The sequence below is a fragment of the Cydia splendana genome, chromosome 21, assembly GCF_910591565.1.
Source record: "Cydia splendana chromosome 21, ilCydSple1.2, whole genome shotgun sequence".
Classification (NCBI taxonomy): domain Eukaryota; kingdom Metazoa; phylum Arthropoda; class Insecta; order Lepidoptera; family Tortricidae; genus Cydia; species Cydia splendana.
The window spans coordinates 15447875-15465657 of record NC_085980.1 but is presented as its reverse complement, the minus strand read 5'-3'; the positions used below and the strand labels follow the sequence as shown (position 1 = coordinate 15465657).

General features: G+C 38.8%; 2 protein-coding genes and 1 long non-coding RNA gene across 3 annotated transcripts in view; 2 read left to right on the top strand and 1 right to left on the bottom strand.

Moving 5' to 3' along the window:
• The window catches only part of LOC134801071 (uncharacterized), a 90480-nt gene extending 74092 nt beyond the window's left edge, over positions 1-16388 (top strand). Inside the window, exon 2 of the long non-coding RNA XR_010145626.1 lies at positions 14218-16388. This is a non-coding gene — a long non-coding RNA (uncharacterized LOC134801071). The remainder of the gene's footprint in view (positions 1-14217) is intronic.
• On the top strand, positions 1060-16388 carry LOC134801024 (protein C12orf4 homolog). The gene is made up of 9 exons (XM_063773525.1): positions 1060-1311; positions 2282-2490; positions 2916-3052; positions 5754-5960; positions 6190-6363; positions 6723-6927; positions 9552-9747; positions 12330-12448; positions 12562-16388. Exons 1-9 carry the CDS (start codon positions 1128-1130, stop codon positions 12778-12780), a joined length of 1650 nt encoding a protein of 549 aa, XP_063629595.1. The 5' UTR covers positions 1060-1127; the 3' UTR covers positions 12781-16388.
• Positions 14930-17783, bottom strand: part of LOC134801010 (serine/arginine repetitive matrix protein 2-like) — an 18982-nt gene continuing 16128 nt past the window's right edge. The window contains exons 12-13 of the mRNA XM_063773507.1: positions 16734-16824; positions 14930-16287 (exon numbers count right to left, since the gene is read on the bottom strand). Coding sequence (XP_063629577.1) covers positions 16781-16824 — 44 coding nt within the window. The 3' untranslated portion in view covers positions 14930-16287; positions 16734-16780. The remainder of the gene's footprint in view (positions 16288-16733; positions 16825-17783) is intronic.

Genomic DNA, 17783 nt, shown 5'->3' with positions numbered 1-17783 from the left:
ATCGTTATTTTTAGACTTGACTGTACAAACAGCTATAGAAGACACTATCAAATGAAGTATCGAATCAAACTGAAAAGATAGATAGATTAATCAACAAATAAAACACATTGGATACGTTCCTAAAGCATGTTTAGTCAACACAAGAAACCCTCTCAAGTTACAGTATTTTTATTTATAAACTGGGTCACTCAGTCAAAAGGACTGACCTGAAAACTACATTACCTAATAAATCTAATAGTCATAGACATAGCTGGAATCCGACAAGTAGGTTAGCTGACTAAGCGCCAATTGCAACATCCCACAAACCCGTAACCAGGGGGTAACCCGTTAAACCGTTAACCCAGTGTCAGATTGTACTGGTAACAATGGTAACTCCAGGTTTAACCGGTTAACCCCTGGTTGGGGGATGGTGCAAGTGGCGCTAATCTAATTACATAAACTCTGACTGAAACCACAGAATAAATAATAGTACTAGGTACAGAAGATTCACTCTCTAACAAAACGCGTCTGTTACGATTAGGACAGATATGACCGCTAGGTGGCGACAGCGCCACGCGCGGCTTATGGCTAGCCACCAAAATTGGTGTGGGTCGGATGTACTTTGTAGCTATCTGTTGCAAAGCGACGAAATCGGGGAGTGAGCCACGCCTGCTGAAACTAAGGAAACTATTGTTACATTTGTCTTTAGGAAATTTCGATATTTGTTAGTAGTAATAATCACCACGAAATTTAGTGTGAGCAATACGACAATTGTAAAGAACAAGTTGCTTTTTACTAATTACTACATTACAAAACTCAAAATCCTATTGACGATGATGATGATGATGATTAATAAAAAAACAAAATTTATTTTCTGAACGCATGCTTTCCGTTATTATAGTAATAGTTCTGAACGCGCCTGTGACTGTCACTGTCACTGTCAGTTGTACGCCACTGTCAAAGACAGTTGATTTATGGTTGATTTGTTGATGTTATTTTATTTATTTTATATTCACTACTATCATAAAATTTTAATCAAAAACCATTCTTATAAGTATATGAAAAGGCTCAAAATCGCGTACTAATTGTACTATAACTAATTACTAACTGTTTACTGCTCACACCCCATTGACAGTACTCAAACCAATATGACCGGAGAAGTGGCAGAGCACACGACGAAAACGTTCAAGTTTTCGTACCCGACCTGCACGAACGAGGATGTGTTCTTCCACCTGGAGGTGCCGGTGCAGGTCCCGGGCGCGCGCAGCGGCGGCCGCGAGCTCGTGCAGCGCGCCATGGCCATGTTCCACGTACCGGTTTATCTGGAGGACGGTTGGTGTATTTCTTGCTTTATCACAGTTCTAAGCAGGTTATTTTAAATGTGTAAGTATTGAGCTATAAACTGGCTGCATTATAGGTGTAGCAACCTGTAATTCCTATTGAAATGGATTATGGTCGACCCCTGAGTTAATGTTTACGCCCCTCCAATTATTAAATTAAATTGATAACAGTATTTGAGCAACTTACGCTGATCATTACAAAAGTGTCTTTGACCTAAGGACATTATTCAAGCTGAAATTGGAGTGGTGAATATTACTAAATTATTATGTCCACCAGAGCAGTAGCCAAACCTTAAGTATAAAACTGATAAAATTTAATTTTATTCATACATTTTCACATTTTTATACAATGTGTGAACTGATGGCTAATCCTCCTTAGGATATGGCAATATCCTATCGGATTTCGGTGATCATCATGCGAAAGCTTTCTCCACTCTTTGCCATTCTAGAAAGAGTGGTGGGTCTTTGGTACCGGTCCAATCCCTAGTATTCATGTTGTTCTAGGTCTTCCTTTACCTATTTTATGTTGTAGTTACTGTTTCTCTAGATGTGGCTGAAGAAAGCTGTTTTTCTTCTTTTTATATTGTTAGCACTACTTCCATTTTCTTTTTCATTTGGTTTAATATATCTTTATTGGAAAGTGGACACTGTACTTACCCAAGTTCTTTTTAGCATTCTTCTATAAAGCCACATTTCAAAAGCATTTAATTTACGAGGAGGAATTATGCGCTCATATACAGGAACCATGGATCCACATATGAGGAAACTATTAAGAGACACAAGAGGTTAACCATTCTTCTAGCACTTGCTATAGGTTATTATTAACTACTATCTCGTATCCATCGCAATGTTCGCAATCTTGCCTATTATTTAATTGGCTCTTGGTTTCTCACTCTTTAGCACCACCGAGGGAACATGTGCAGTTTTATTTTAACTTGTATTCATTTATCATGTATTCTCAGAGCTAAATGAGAAGCTAGCCCAGTTCATAGCGGAGGAAAGCAAGAAGTTCCACGACGAGCGCGACGCACGGCTGCTAGCTGCCCTTCGGGGGGGTGAGGGAGGGGGAAGTTTGGAGGGGGGCGCAGAGGGGGCCGTCAAGCGGTGGGAGAAGAGGTTCAAGGAACATGTGCGGGAGTACGCAGAGCAGAAGGACACCTCTGATGAAGAGGTACCTAATGCCATTAATCCTGGCTGGCTTTGGAGTTTGGAATCTACCAAAAACCACCATACTATTTATTTGTAAGAAGTGATTGCCTAGTCTAGTCTGTTATTGTGAACTGATAAAAAATGTATATAATTGACTTCCACCATCTGTATTCTGTGACGATTATGGTCTGGGTGCCTTTAAGTTTTAAGCAAAAGTGATTAGGACTATTACTTATCAGCATCACTAATCATTACAAAACTACATTAAGTAATGTGTTATCAAAATGTGCCAGGTTTGCATCTAAATTATTTTATTAAGGATCAGAATTAGAACAATTTTGAGTCTTGTTTGTCACTCTAGTCAGTTTTCTAGTTTACGATACAAACATCACTCTTGGTTAAAACAAAACCGTTTGCCAAGATTATACTAAAAACGGTCTGTGTCAGGTATTTGCGGCCATGTACCACAAGCTGGTGCACTCGCCCGCCTTGGAGACAGTCCTGCGCGCCGAGGCGGGCTACGCGGCCGATGTGCGCGCCGCCGCCACCGCGCGCGACGCTGACGTCAAGCAGTTGACACAGAGGTTAGTTAGTACACCCATTTTCATTTTATCTTAGGAGACGTTTCGTTTTAAAGTCAGCATCGAATATAATTCTTTTTTTTTAGCGTTAGAAAAAAGGTAAAAAATCTTGACGTGTTTTTTTATTGGAAATTATTGAAAACACATTTAAAGATTCCCTCCGGTCGATCCTCCGCATATTCTGGCCGAAGACTATAAGAAATGAGGATTTGTGGAGTATGTGCCGACAACCTCCGATCGTCCAAGAAGTAGCGCTGCGGAAGTGGAGATGGATCGGTCATACCCTGCGAAGAGGAGATACGAACAACGCCAGTATCGCGTTCGAGTGGCGGCCTCAGGGCGGGAAGCGAGCCCGCAAACGCCCTGTAACGCCCTGTACACACCTGGAGGCGCAGCGTAGAGAACGAGCTGACAGCCGTAGGACTGAGCTGGAACGAGGCCAAGACGGTTGCTCAAGACAGGAAGGCGTGGAAGGATCTTGTGGAGGCCCTATGCACCTCCGGGGTGCCCTAGGACAGACAACAACAACAACAACATTTAAAAATTAGTTTAAATTGCTTACGAAAGCAAAAGAAAGTAAGCAAGATTTATAATTGTTACATATTTTTGCTGTGACTTATTTTTCAAAAGTTTTTTTTAAGGCTGCTATTTAACTGATCACCAGATTTAGTAAAGTTTAACACCAAAAAAATCTATTTTACAACCCTAAAATAATAAATGATCACTAAAATTATAACTCTATTTTAATTTGAAATGATTACCAATTTTATTACATTTTGCTATCCTATTAAAGGAAATGACACCAAACTAATCATTATTAACCCAAAAATAGTAAATGATTACCAAATTTCAAACCCCATTTTAATGTAAAATGATAACCAAAGTTTTACATCTTGCTATCCTATTAAAGAAAATGAATCCAAAATAATAATTGTAAACCCAAAAATAATAAATGACCACCAAAATTGTAACCACATTTTAATTAAAAATGTGCAAATATTTAATACATATATCGTTATCCTATTAAATTAATTAATCAACTTCGTCACCTTTTTCTAGTAGAAATTCGGTTCTGTAACAGTCGCAGTTCTAACCTAACCTAACCCACTTTTCTAGTAACATTTCGTTTCTGTTAAGGGTCGCAGTTCAAAACTAACCTAACCCACTTTTCTAGTAGCATTTCTTTTCTGTAAGGATCGCAGTTGAAACCTAAGCTAACCCACTTTTCTAGTAGCATTTCGTTTCTGCAAGGGTCGCAGTTCAAACCTAACCTAAACCACTTTACTAGTAGCATTTCTTTTCTGTAAGGGTCGCAGTTCAAACCAAACCTAACGCACTTTTGTAGTAGTATTTCTTTTCTGTAAGGCTCGCAGTTCAAACCTAACCTAACCCACTTTTCTAGTAGCATTTCTTTTCTGTAAGGGTCGCAGTTCAAACCTAACCTAGCCCACTCTTCTAGTAGCATTTCTTTTCTGTAAGGGTTGCAGTTCAAACCTAACCTAACCCACTTTTCTAGTAGCATTTCTTTTCTGTAAGGGTCGCAGTTCAAATCTAACCTAACCCACTTGTCTAGTAGCATTTTGTTTCTGTAAGGGTCGCAGTTCAAACCTAATCTAACCCACTTTTCTAGCACCATTTAGTTTCTATAAGGGTCGCAGTTCCAACCTAACCTAACCCACTTTTCTAGTACCTAAACTAACCCACTTTTCGCCAACAAACTGTCATGCAGTTTGGCGAAAAAATATGTGTAATGTATTGCTGTGTATTTTTTTGAGTACTTAAATAAATTAAAAAAAAAGTAACATTTCGTTTCTGTAAGAGTCGCAGTTCAAACCTAACCTAACCCACTTTTTTATTAGCATTTCGTTTCTGTAAGGGTCGCAGTTCTAACCTAAGCTAACCCACTTATCTGATAGCAGTTCGGTTCTGTGAGGATCGCAGTTCTAACCTAACCTAACCCACTTTTATAGTAGCATTTTGTTTCTGTAAAGGTCGCAGTTCAAACCTAACCTAACCTACTTTTCTAGTAACATTTCGTTTCTTTAAGGGTCGCAGTGCTAACCTAACCCACTTAAGTGATAGCAGTTCAATCCTAACCTAACCTACTTTTCTACTAGCATTTCAGTATGCTACTAGAAAAGTAGGTTAGGTTAGGTAGGTATGCGGTGCGGGGTACGGGGGGTAGAACGGGAGGGGCTAGTAATTTTGGTATCATTTTACTTTATTTGGTAATATGTATACATACATTGTTTGGTAATCATAGTGGTTTATTTAGGTGAAAATATCGCATTAATTTGGTCTTAAAGATTTGGTGCTCATATAATGATTTTTGGTGATCATTCAAAATATTTAGTATTTGAATACAATTTGAAGTGCAGTCGTAATTAAAACCGTAGTACGTTTTAATTAACGTTTGTTCAGTTTTTTTTTTTTTTGGTAAGCATGATTTTTTTATTTAGGGTACCAAAGTATTTTTTGGTGGTCATTATATTTGTAGCCGTTTTTTAATGAAAAGACACGTCAAAAATCGATTACCTTCTTTCTAATGCTAAAAAAACGAACTATAGGTAGTGACGGCCAAATATATTGAACCACATTCTGGATTGGCAAACTGCGGCTCGCGAACTACATGCGTCTCTTTGGGGTTGATATTTGTAAATATGTACCTACTACGTACTTAAGTAAACGAGTAATTTGCTTGCAGACAAACAGAAGAGATGGAAGAAGCGCTCCGCAACCTGAACGTGACCACGACTGAGGAGCAGATCAACGCCCTCGCGGCGCGGCAGTTCGAGGAGCAGGCCCTGGCCGCCGCGCGCTGGGGCTCGCAGCTGGACGCGCTCGCGCATGCGCAGCGCGCGCAGCACCGCGCGCAGCTCGCGCACGCGCTCGAGCAGCAGGCGCCGCCCCCGTGAGTACACTCCCCCCACCCCCCACCCGCGACCCCGAGCAAACGGTATAGGTGAGCGGGTGCACAGAATACCATCGTCTTCAGCTTTCGCCCCTGGGTCACATGTAAAAAAATAATTTTGTTACCAAATTAAATGAAATACAAGTTTAAAACTAGGTAACAGCAGCCGGTCTTAACGCTCTAATGTCGCTATTCAAATCAAATCGTTTTAAAATGATATTTCGTGCAGGTCGTCCCCCCTGTCCCCGCTGCTGGCCCCCGCCCACGGGGGAGGGGGGAGCAAGGCGGCAGCGGACATGGAGGAGAGCTTCACCATACACCTCGGCTCGCAGCTCAAGCAGACGCACAACATACGCATCGTGGCTATGGATGTCGAGGACCTGTTCGACACTTCCGGAGACAGGTACACAATCATTAATATCATTATTCCCTTTTTGTCAAACTCGCCTGGGATCTTTATTTATCCCAACCCAGAGAAGTCTCATATTCCTAGGTTTGCCTAACAGTAAAATTTAGAAGATAAACTAAAACTAATGAATTATATGTCTACTCACTGGATGCCATATCTTCTAAAGAAGTAGCAGTACCTAATAATAAGTAAGTAAGTTAGTAAATATTATTTATTGCACCAATAATTATACATTTTACATACATGTAAAACTACAAAGAAATTTTAACGGAAAAATAGAACCGGTAACAACAGTAACAATATACTTTCAATGCGACTACTTTTTTAGTGACGCGCCCTTGTATGTGTTGCAGTTCCTGGGACGGCCCTCGCCTCCACACCGCCCTCGCGCTGTACTCGGGCGAGCTGGCGGGCGCCGTGGTGCTGTGCCAGGCGCGTGCCTCCGCCACGCCCGCTCCGCCGGCAGCATTATTGGAAGCGGCACGGGCCGCTCCCGACCACCACTTCCCGCCACTCGACGAACAGCTGAGGACTGTTGCTGAACGATCAGCGGAGCCTGTGAGTTTATAACGGAACCGGCTTCAGCGGTCTTGTCGAAATTAAATATTTTTCTGTTAATTTTCGATTCAAAGAAAACGGGGGGAGGTTTTTATAGAGGTAGTTTTGGAGAGTCGATTTCTAGATTTTCGGGATAGGGTATAGTTAACTCCCTTTCTTGCTTTTTGCCCCGATAAACTGAAGGGGACGGGCCTTATAAGAAAGAATCCGGGTTCTTCACTATGTTTACCTTCATCGAAAAGCGACCGGTAAAGCTTTATTCCCATTTGGCGCCACCGGGCGCGGGCAGGACCGGGTCCATTCGTATGAATTATTTCTTGATGGCTACAAATATAATGACCACCAAAAAATACTTTGGTACTTACCCTAAATAAAAAAATCTTGCTTACGAAACAAAATTACTGAACACCAAAAAAATAAGGCCTAACAATACAAAAGTACCACCGTTTTAATTACGACTACACTTCAAGTTGTATTCAAATACCAAATATATTGAATGATCACCAAAAATCATTAATGATTACGAAATCTTGAAGACCAAATTAATGCGATATTTTCACCTAAATAAACCACTATGATTACCAAAAAATGTATACATATTACCAATTAAAGTAAAAACTGTTGCCAAAATTACTAGCCCCTCCCGCTCAACCCCCCGTACCCCGCATCACATACCTACCTAACCTAATCTACTTTTCTAGTAGCATTTCGTTATGCTACTAGAAAAGTAGGTTAAACTGCTATCAGTTAAGTGGGTTAGGTTAGGTTAGCATTGTGACCCTTACAGAAACGAAATGGTACTAGAAAAGTAGGTTAGGTTAGGTTTGAACTGCGACCTTTACAGAAACGAAATGCTACTATAAAAGTGGGTTAGGTTAGGTTAGAACTGCGATCCTCACAGAACCGAAATGCTACTAGAAAAGTGGGTTAGGTTAGGTTTCAACTGCGACCCATACAGAAACGTAATGCTACTAGAAAAGTGGGTTAGGTTAGATTTGAACTGCGACCCATACAGAGACGAAATGCTACTAGAAAAGAGGGTTAGGTTTGAACTGCGACCCTTACAGAAACGAAATGCTGCTAAAAAAGTGGGTTAGGTTAGGTTTGAACTGCATCAACCTCTTCAGAAACGAAATGCTACTACAAAAGTGGGTTAGGTTAGGTTAGAACTGCGATCCTCACAGAACCGAAATGCTACTAGAAAAGTGGGTTAGGTTAGGTTTCAACCGCGGCCCATACAGAAACGTAATGCTACTAGAAAAGTGGGTTAGGTTAGATTTGAACTGCGACCCATACAGAAACGAAATGCTACTAGAAAAGTGGGTTAGGTTTGAACTGCGACCCTTACAGAAACGAAATGCTGCTAAAAAAGTGGGTTAGGTTAGGTTTGAACTGCAACCTCTTCAGAAACGAAATGCTACTACAAAAGTGGGTTAGGTTAGGTTGGAACTGCGTCCCTCACAGAAACGAAATGCTACTAGAAAAGTAGGGTAGGTTAGGTTTGAACTGCGACCCTTACAGAACCAAACTGTTATCAGAAAAGTGGGTTAGGTTAGGTTTGAAGTGCGACCCTTACAGAAACGAAATGCTACTAGAAAAGTGGGTTATGTTAGGTTTGAACTGCGACTGCGACCCGTACAGAAAAGAAATGCTACTAGAAAAGTGGGTTAGGTTAGGTTTGAACTGCGACCCATACAGAAACGAAATGCTACTAGAAAAGTGGGTTAGGTTAGGTTTGAACTGCGACCCTTGCACAAAAGAAATGCTACTAGAAAAGTGGGTTAGGTTAGGTTAGAACTGCGACTGTTACAGAAATAAAATGCTACTAGAAAAAGGTGAGTGGATTAATTAATTTAATAGGATAACGATATATTAAATATTTGCACATTTTTAATTAAAATGTGGTTACAATTTTGGTGGTCCTTTACTATTTTTGGGTTTACAATTATTATTTTGGAGTAATTAGCTTTAATAGGATAGCAAGATTAAAAAATTTGGTTATTATTTTACATTAAAATGGAGTTCTAATTTTGGTGGTCATTTACTATTTCTGGGTTTAGAATGATTATTTTGGTGTAATTTTCTTTAATAGGATAGCAAGATGTAAAAATTTTGTTATCGTTTCACATTAAAATAGGGTTTGAATTTTGGTAATTATTTACTATTTTTGGGTAAATAATGATTAATTTGGTGTCATTTCCTTTAATAGGATAGTAAAATGTAATAAAATCGGTAATTATTCACATTAAAATGGTGTTATAATTTTGGTGATCATTTATTATTTTAGGGTGGCAAAATAGATTTTTTTGGTATTAAATTTTACTAAATCTGGTGATCAGTTAAATAGCAGCCTTTCTTGATCCCACCCATCCCCATCTCATGTATGGTGGTAACGCGAGTCAGGGACAAATATTACGTGAATACATCCTGGCAAGTTATTATATTTCGTTCATTAGTTCCGAAAAACTTGTTATTATTAGGGACGAGTGATACGAGCAGAACTTTTAAACATCTTTTTTCTGTTACTTTTGGATTTAAAAAAGATATAAAATTAAAATAATGGACCATTGTACTCACCTCATTTATTTTGTCATCACGTATTCTAATACCAAATTTATCTCCAGATTGAGAAGCGCAACGCGGCGCGGCACGAGCGCAGCGTGGCCTCGGCCGCCAACGGAGCTCCCGTTGTTGCCGGCGGAGCCCCGCGAGCGCGCCGCGGGCCCGCCACCGGCGACGTGTTCGTCACCCGCCACAGCAACCTGCCCAACGCGCATGTCGTGTTCCATCTGGTCATCAACGACGACGCGAGGGAGAGCGGTGCGCCTCACCCGTTTTTATTATATCACGTAGTATTCATTAAATCGTGCAATTTATTTGATTAAAAAAAATACAGACCTTAAACACAATTTTATAAACATTGACGTATAAGGGTGGATTTCAAAATCCAGCGAAAACTTATGGTTCAGTCTTTATAAAAAAAACTAGTAGGTTGTGCGAGTTGCAACTTTTTTATATGTTTTTAAGAACTATTATCTTCATGTTCCTTCAATTACCATCTCCAATAACTTAATAGTTGTTTTTATATAAAATGTTTTATGTGTCTAAAGTCATCACCGTCGACCGGAAAAATCTGAACCTTTTTGTTTGCAGTGAAAATTATAGCATACCTATCGTACGACTGCGATTTTTCTTTTACTTATATCTTTTCCATGTTGTTGTTTAACACATGAAAAAATATGCAATAATTCCTTCACTGAGAAAGTACATTTAAAAATATTTAAAATTTTGTCACGAATATTCGTCAACACCGTCATGGTAATGTCAATGTGAGCTTATCTCGGTGTATGAACAACGAAATACCGCTAAAGGTCCTTGCCCTATTTTTCACTTTAGTATAGAATGCCAAAAATGATTTCACTATAAAGTCACATCACTGAATCGTGAGAAATATAACGAACAAATTTGTAAAACGTAGTTTGTCACAACAGAGCATCATCAGATCATCACCGTTATGCTTTGGTTTAAAAAAGTTACAAATGGTATATTAGAAATAATTACTGAAATGAATGGCAAACTACATGAAGTTTATTGTGTAGCATAGACATTAACTACTATTATTCGTATTCTAGAAATAAAAACAAGAAACTCTCAAATCGTCAACACCATACCCATCATCACCGGGAAAAAATGACGACCGGTGATGATTTCATGTGTATGGTGATGACGGTTCTCAGAAACTTTTCTAGTTATTTTGCTATAATTCATTATGAAATTAAGCTGTATGTTTGAAAAACGTTCTCTATGTCTTCTAACACTATATAATGTCTACCTTATAAATGTAGAATAAACGTAGAAGATATAACTATTTCTTTCACACTAGAGGATGCTTAGTTTTTAATTAATATTTTGACTGAAGTAGGCAAAATTTATGTCATTTAGAACTTAGAACATACAAATGTTTTTTTTTTATAATCTAATAATGTAAATCGTGCAAGTCGTGCAACTTAGAGTCTGTAATTGCATGTTAGTCGTGTTAAAACAAAGTATTTAAACAAGCAACATATATTAAGTTTTAAGCGACCATAGGCTACGGTACTGGCTCACTATCGTGATGGCTTTATGTTTTTTGATAATATTATATTAATTGATGTATATAATTATAGCAATTAATAATTATACCATTGGGTAGTCACCGGACCCAATACCTAACATTTTGTAATTAATGACATGCATTACAAGTAGGGGTCTTGCAACTTATAAAACACTGATTATGTATTAATGTTTAGCTATTAAACAACATATATATGGATTTAAATCATTATAGCTATTTTTAAAGTTAATTAATTAAACAACAAAAATACAAACTTGTGCAATGAATCAAACTATCAAAAAAAGTAATATATCATAAAAATTAAGCTCATTGGTAAGCCAGTAATTTTATAATATGACATAAATACCAAGTTATGCAGTAGATAAAAGAAGATGCGGGTTTAAACTGATAATAAGAGTACAATATTGTTAATATGATTTAACATTGAAAAAACCCAAAAAAATAAATGAATCCATAAATTGCCTATTTCGGAACATAAATTATTTAAAATTATACAATAAAAATACTTGTTATATATTTATTTATATGAATAAAATGTATTTTTTATAATTTTCTAAAAATAATTTATGTAGCTAGTCTTATGTTCAAAAACATGTTATTTGTAATGTTTATTAAAGTTCTAAAGTCTTACAATTAAAAAAAGTTATTGTTTTTTTAATACGTTTTTAATACATATGTAAATTAGTTCCCAAATCGTCATTACCGTACATGCAGTGTCATTACCGTCTATAAAAGAGTCATTACCATACCATGGTTGTCATCACCATCTTGCGTTTTTATTTTCCGAAAGCGATAACTTCAAATGTAAGCCACAAATGATTGTATAAATACCATACATATCCTCAATATACAGCCCCCCATTACTTTACCCAGCTAGAATCGTGTTAAATTAAACATTAAAAAAAAAAAATTTTGTATGGTGAAATTTTTTGTGCTGAAATCCACCCATAAAATCTCAGGACTGGCCTTACGGGCAATAAGAATGGGGCCAGTATAGCGGTGTGACACCGCTACAACGCGATTGGTTGATGAGTTCCCATCACGCACGCGATTGGTTGATGAGTTCGCATCACGCGCGCGATTGGTCGCAACTAGCTGCGTTACGCTGCGCGATTGGCTCGAATTGGTGAGTCACACCGCTGAACTAGTACCATTTTTAGTGCCCGTAAGGCCAGTCCATAGATATAATACGTCAATGTTTATAAATGAATTTCCTCCTCGTCGCCGTCGGTCGCGCGTCGTCGGCGATACGGAGCGAGATAGGAACCGGAGAATTCAACGTTCGCAGGGGAGATGACGTCCCGCCACCCGGCGATCCTGGGCCTCCGCTCGGTGCTGCAGGGCGCCAGCAACAACGACGTGACCGGTCTGGCGCTGCCCCTGCTCCTGCGACACGAGCTCACGGAGGTACAGACGAGAAAATAATTGCAACTCGGAAGCCACTTCGAGCGAGCGCCTGGAGCTTTTTAACTCCATTATAGATCGGAATATAATAAATACTGGTATATATGTGCCCTTAGGAGATGACGGCGGCGTGGATCGTGCGTCGCGCGGAGCTGGTGCTGAAGTGCGTGAAGGGGTTCATGCTGGAGGCGGCCGGGGGAGGCGGGGCGCAGCTGGGCACGCTGACGCTGTGCGTGCCGAGTAGTCTCGCGCCGCCCGTGTTCGCCGCGCTGCGCGCGCTGCTGCCCGCCGTGTTCAGGATCTCCACGCCGCTCAAGATCAAACCCCGCGAGTAGGTCACGGGTCCGACCCCGGGATACACATATGTTACGCGCTGAAGTGACTGAACTTTATGTAAACGCGCGCGTCTCGAAGAACCCTCGACCCTCGCGTACCCTCGGCCCTATTCGAACGATGCTCAATATGAGAAGTCGCAGCGGTACGATACCGATCTGTCGGTGTAGCTTTTTGGCTGAAGAAGTGACACTTGATCCTGACAGATCAAATGTTACTTCCCGCTGTGAATTCTTATTTTAAGCGTCGCTCGAATCGGGCCGCCCTTTATTTGCCCCCGAAACTTAGGTCCATGTTTTCCTCATCAGTTTTCAGGATATCTACTCCACTGCAAATCAAGTCATTCGATCGGTGTATAGTGTAGTAAATAAAGGTAGTGGACCCCGCAGTAATTCCTCAGCCAGAAAAAACTTTACAGTATGATAAAGTATCAATAAATAAAAAGTATTGTATAAATTTCCAAAGAATAATAATAAAAGAATTAAAGTAAATACCTAAAGTCTTAAATCGTTAATATCTTTTTACGGAAAAATGCTCCGTTCAAACTTTCTTCACCAGACATATTCATGTAACGTATTCCAACAATATATGAAATATCAAAAAAATATCCCAGCAGAAATACCAGTATTAATAAAATAAAATTTTTTGGCGTGTCTTGGACCGGAAAATTGCTCAGTCAAATTTTTTCACTGGAATGCCATTTTATTGCCGTTTTATACCTACAAAATGAAAATCTAAAAATTTTCCACTCTCAGTTTTTAATAGTTCTATAATACATACATTTCGATACGCATTTTCTTTGGATTTTTTTACCCACTGCGCCAAATTATATTCTAAGATCATATAAGAAGAAAAAAATGACAGCAATTTTCCGATGAAAATGAGCGTCAAAAAAAGGAAGTATCATAAAAAAATATTCTCATGTTTGACAAAACTTTTAGATTTTTTTCTAGTATCACATACTGATACAAATAACTTATTTTGTAAAATCATTTTGGACTGAGGAATTACTCGGTTCAATATATAATCAGATTTGTGTTTTTACCTAACTTAGGAGTGTTTTTTTTTTGGATATTTATAATGTTAGTCTCGGCTCATACTATACAATAACCAAGCTAAATTTCATCGACTGAGAAATTAATGCATGGGTCTCCATACAACAACTTGCTTCATTTACTACACTAGTAAAGCTCCTTTAAAAATGCAATATAACGCGGCACACGTCCGCGATTGACTGACCAGACCAGACCCGTATAGATCGATTCACGAAAGCTGGATTTACTGAATGAAAATATGTATATATATGTATCACATTAACCAATAAAATGGTGGCTCTGACTATATACCAATACAGGTGTCACTCGTCCAATAAACGTTTCATTCGTTCCATTCGTGCTAACTTTCGTGAATCGACCCGTAGAGCAAGATCGTAGAAAAAGGGGGGTTATTCCCACTAGTTACCACCAAGTTGTTACCAGTGGTAACTACTGGGAATTTTTTTCCCACCTTTTACCACTGGTAACTACTGGGAATAAAAATTCCCAGTAGTTACCACCAACTCGGTTTAGTGGTAACTACTGGGAATTTTTATTCCCAGTAGTTACCACCAAAATTTTGTTAGACTTAAATACTAATAAAAACACTATAAATAGTGTAGTATAAATATATAGAGTCATTTAATAAATAATTATAAGTCGATTAGTGTTTTAGTAAACTCCCTTAAAAGTGACCAAAAATATTGAAACAGTTTAACCTGTACTAGTACAAAAACTATGATATATGTACTTAAGGATAAATATAATAATCCATTTAGATGATTTTTCAAGTGATTTTATTAGGTAATTCAAAATAACTCTATTTATACTATTCATACCTACTGTTTTTATTAGTATTTAACTCTAACAAAGTTTTGGTGGTAACTACTGGGAATAAAAATTCCCAGTAGTTACCACTAAACCGAGTTGGTGGTAACTAGTGGGAATTTTTATTCCCAGTAGTTACCAGTGGTAAAAGGTGGGAAAAAAAATCCCAGTAGTTACCACTGGTAAAAACTTGGTGGTAACTAGTGGGAATAACCCAAAAAGGGCGATACTTAAGGGGCAGGAAATTGAATTGGTACCTAATGGGAAAAATGAAAATAAAATGCGCATACAAACTCTCTACATTTATTCATTCACAATATCAGTATATGTCTATCTAATAATTAAAATAGTAATATAATATATACCTAATAAAATAAAAGTGATTTGGTTAGACGTCAGTTTGTTCCCTTCAGTGAACCTACATACCGTATACATGTATACATACATAGGCAACCAGTACTGTACTGTCGCTTACTTGAGCTTAATGTATGTTATATTTGTCTACTAAAACTAGGTTTTAGGTATTATACAGTTCAGCTCCAACTTAAGTAGAGTAGTATTCTAATCACAGGGTCAAGTCGAAGCGGCCGTCGCGTCGTTAAAGTCTATAATATTTATATCTAAAATACCTCTTGGCAAAGAAATCGGTCAGTTTCTATTTCCACACTAATCAAATCAAGGTTAAATTTGAAGCATCTTACTCGAAGAAATGCATCATTTTTAATAAGCATGCAAGGAACGATTTGTAAAAAAATGTTAAAAGATGATCCTGTTTATCCTGATGGGTATCAATAAGTACTTTTCTGTGTTCAATAATAAGCGGTCAGAGGACACAAAGTACTCGAACTGCAAAACATTTCAAAACTTGAAAAAACCTTATCAAAATGGCCTATTTCATTGCAAGAGATAGCAGAAGTTCTGCGGCACTATCCTACGTAGGAAGCGTAAAATCGAGAGCGTGCGCCACTTACAATTAAATTGTACTCATTATTAAAATTAACAAACACATAAATGCACCGTTATAGCATCCGGCTTTTGAGCAGGTAAAGTAAAATTGGCCTAATACATTCCAAAAATACCATATTTTTTCATGCGAATCGTGTAAAAGTTAAGTAGCCAATTTCGTTACACCTCACGACATTGTGCGTTCTATTCCATCCTTGCTTACCATTGCAAAGCAAAAATATCAATTCAACTAATAGGGCCCTATCACACTGGCGATAGGCGAGCGCGCAACATCTCGCCGCGTTCAACGTATTTTCAAAGAATCCCAGTATCTTAGTACGCAGCGAGATCGGTGCGCTTGCCTCGCTTTCAACTCGCTCGCAAATCGCTAGTGTGATAGGGCCCATATTTAAACTCAAAAATATTTTGACACAGCTTATTATAATCTAATAATTGTAATAGAATGCCAGTCAATATATTTGTAAGTGATAGTAGACTAGATATTTTTGATGTTGCTAAGTGAATCCAGAGGAGGCTATTTTTGCGCGACTATAAACTAAAAAGAATCCATCGAAGACATAGTTAACTGAATGAAGTTCATTTAAGAATGTCCTCCTTATAAAATAAATAAGATAAAACATAATTCGCCTAATCGGAACCATTCCAAAAGATCTTCTTAAAATATCTGCCATCTCTGGGGTCCTGAAAGTAAAAGATAAATATTGTTAGTTGTAAGTTACTGTAATATTTATATGTTTATAGGCAATACAGGAAATATAAAGTTTATATTTTACGTAATGGAATTACTGATGTTTATTTATGCCCGTTACGATTTCCGATATCAAAATTGTACAGTCTACTACACAATCAACAGCAGATGTCACTAAGCGCACGCAAATAAAGAGAAATTTGTTGTTAAGAGACCTTGCTACTTCTGTTGTTGACTGTATACAATACACGTTCGGTGGAAAAATAGTTTGTTTTACGAATTTCGAAAATCGTCTTAAACGTCTCACGCTTGAAGACGAACATTTTCCTTATGGTTTTTCATATTCAACCATATGGTTACAATATCAAGTTGATTCGAAGATATAGTTAGCCACCATTATTTTTGTCGAGTAAGCGTTCTAAGTGTGGAGTATACGAACCTAAGTATAATTTGTACTGTCGTGGTGTTGGTCGTGTCGTGTGCGCGCTACCGGCGGCGGCGAGTCGCGGCGGCGGCGGCGGCGGCTGCAGCTGAAACAACCAACGCGCTTTTATACGGACGAAGAGTAAACCATACAATTATAATAAACGCACGGCTGTTACGTGCGTCAGATGCTGCTACATGATGTTTATCTTGGTCAACTCGAACACCTGCAGTGATGGAACTAAGAATCGTCTTAAAGCAACCAACAACGTTAGGTATCTCAGTATAGCCGGAGACACACCTTCAATTTATTTGACACCTCTCACACCCACCGCTGAACAGCTGCCAGGCGCCCCGATTCATTAATAAGGATAGTATGGCACACTAACTAGAGGGATTTCGTTGCTCTATAAATTGCAAACCTATTTCCGTAGCTAACTCTTAGACCAGTATTTTAAACGTCACCTATAGTTTCAATGTACACTTGTACAGGCAGCAGAGATAGTAGCTAAGCGGGGTAAGAATGATCAAACAAAAACGTTGTTATCCTTTGACTGTCAATGACGTCAAAAGACGCGCGCGGCTGCAGCACAATATCAACGTTCGTGCATTGTGACAAGGTTCACGATCACGTTTAAAGGTATTTTTTTTTTTTTTTATGAAATAGGAGGCAAACGAGCAGACGGATCACCTGATGGTAAGCGATTACCGCCGCCCATGGACACCCGCAACACCAGAAGGGTTGCAAGCGCGTTGCCGGCCTTTAAGATGGGAGTACGCTCTTTTCTTGAAGGTTTGTAGGTCGTATCGGTCCGGAAATACCGCTGGCGACAGTTCATTCCACAGTTTGGCTGTGCGAGGCAGGAAGTTTCTGGAGAAACGCACAGTTGAGGACTGCCAACCATCCAAGTGATGAAGATGGTAATGTTGTCGCGTAGGGCGATGGCGAAAAGAAGCGGCAGGGATTAATCCGAACAATTCCTCGGAGCACTCCCCGTTATACATGCGATAGAAAATGCAGAGCGAGGCTACATCTCTACGCAGCGCCAAGGAGTCAAGCCGTTCC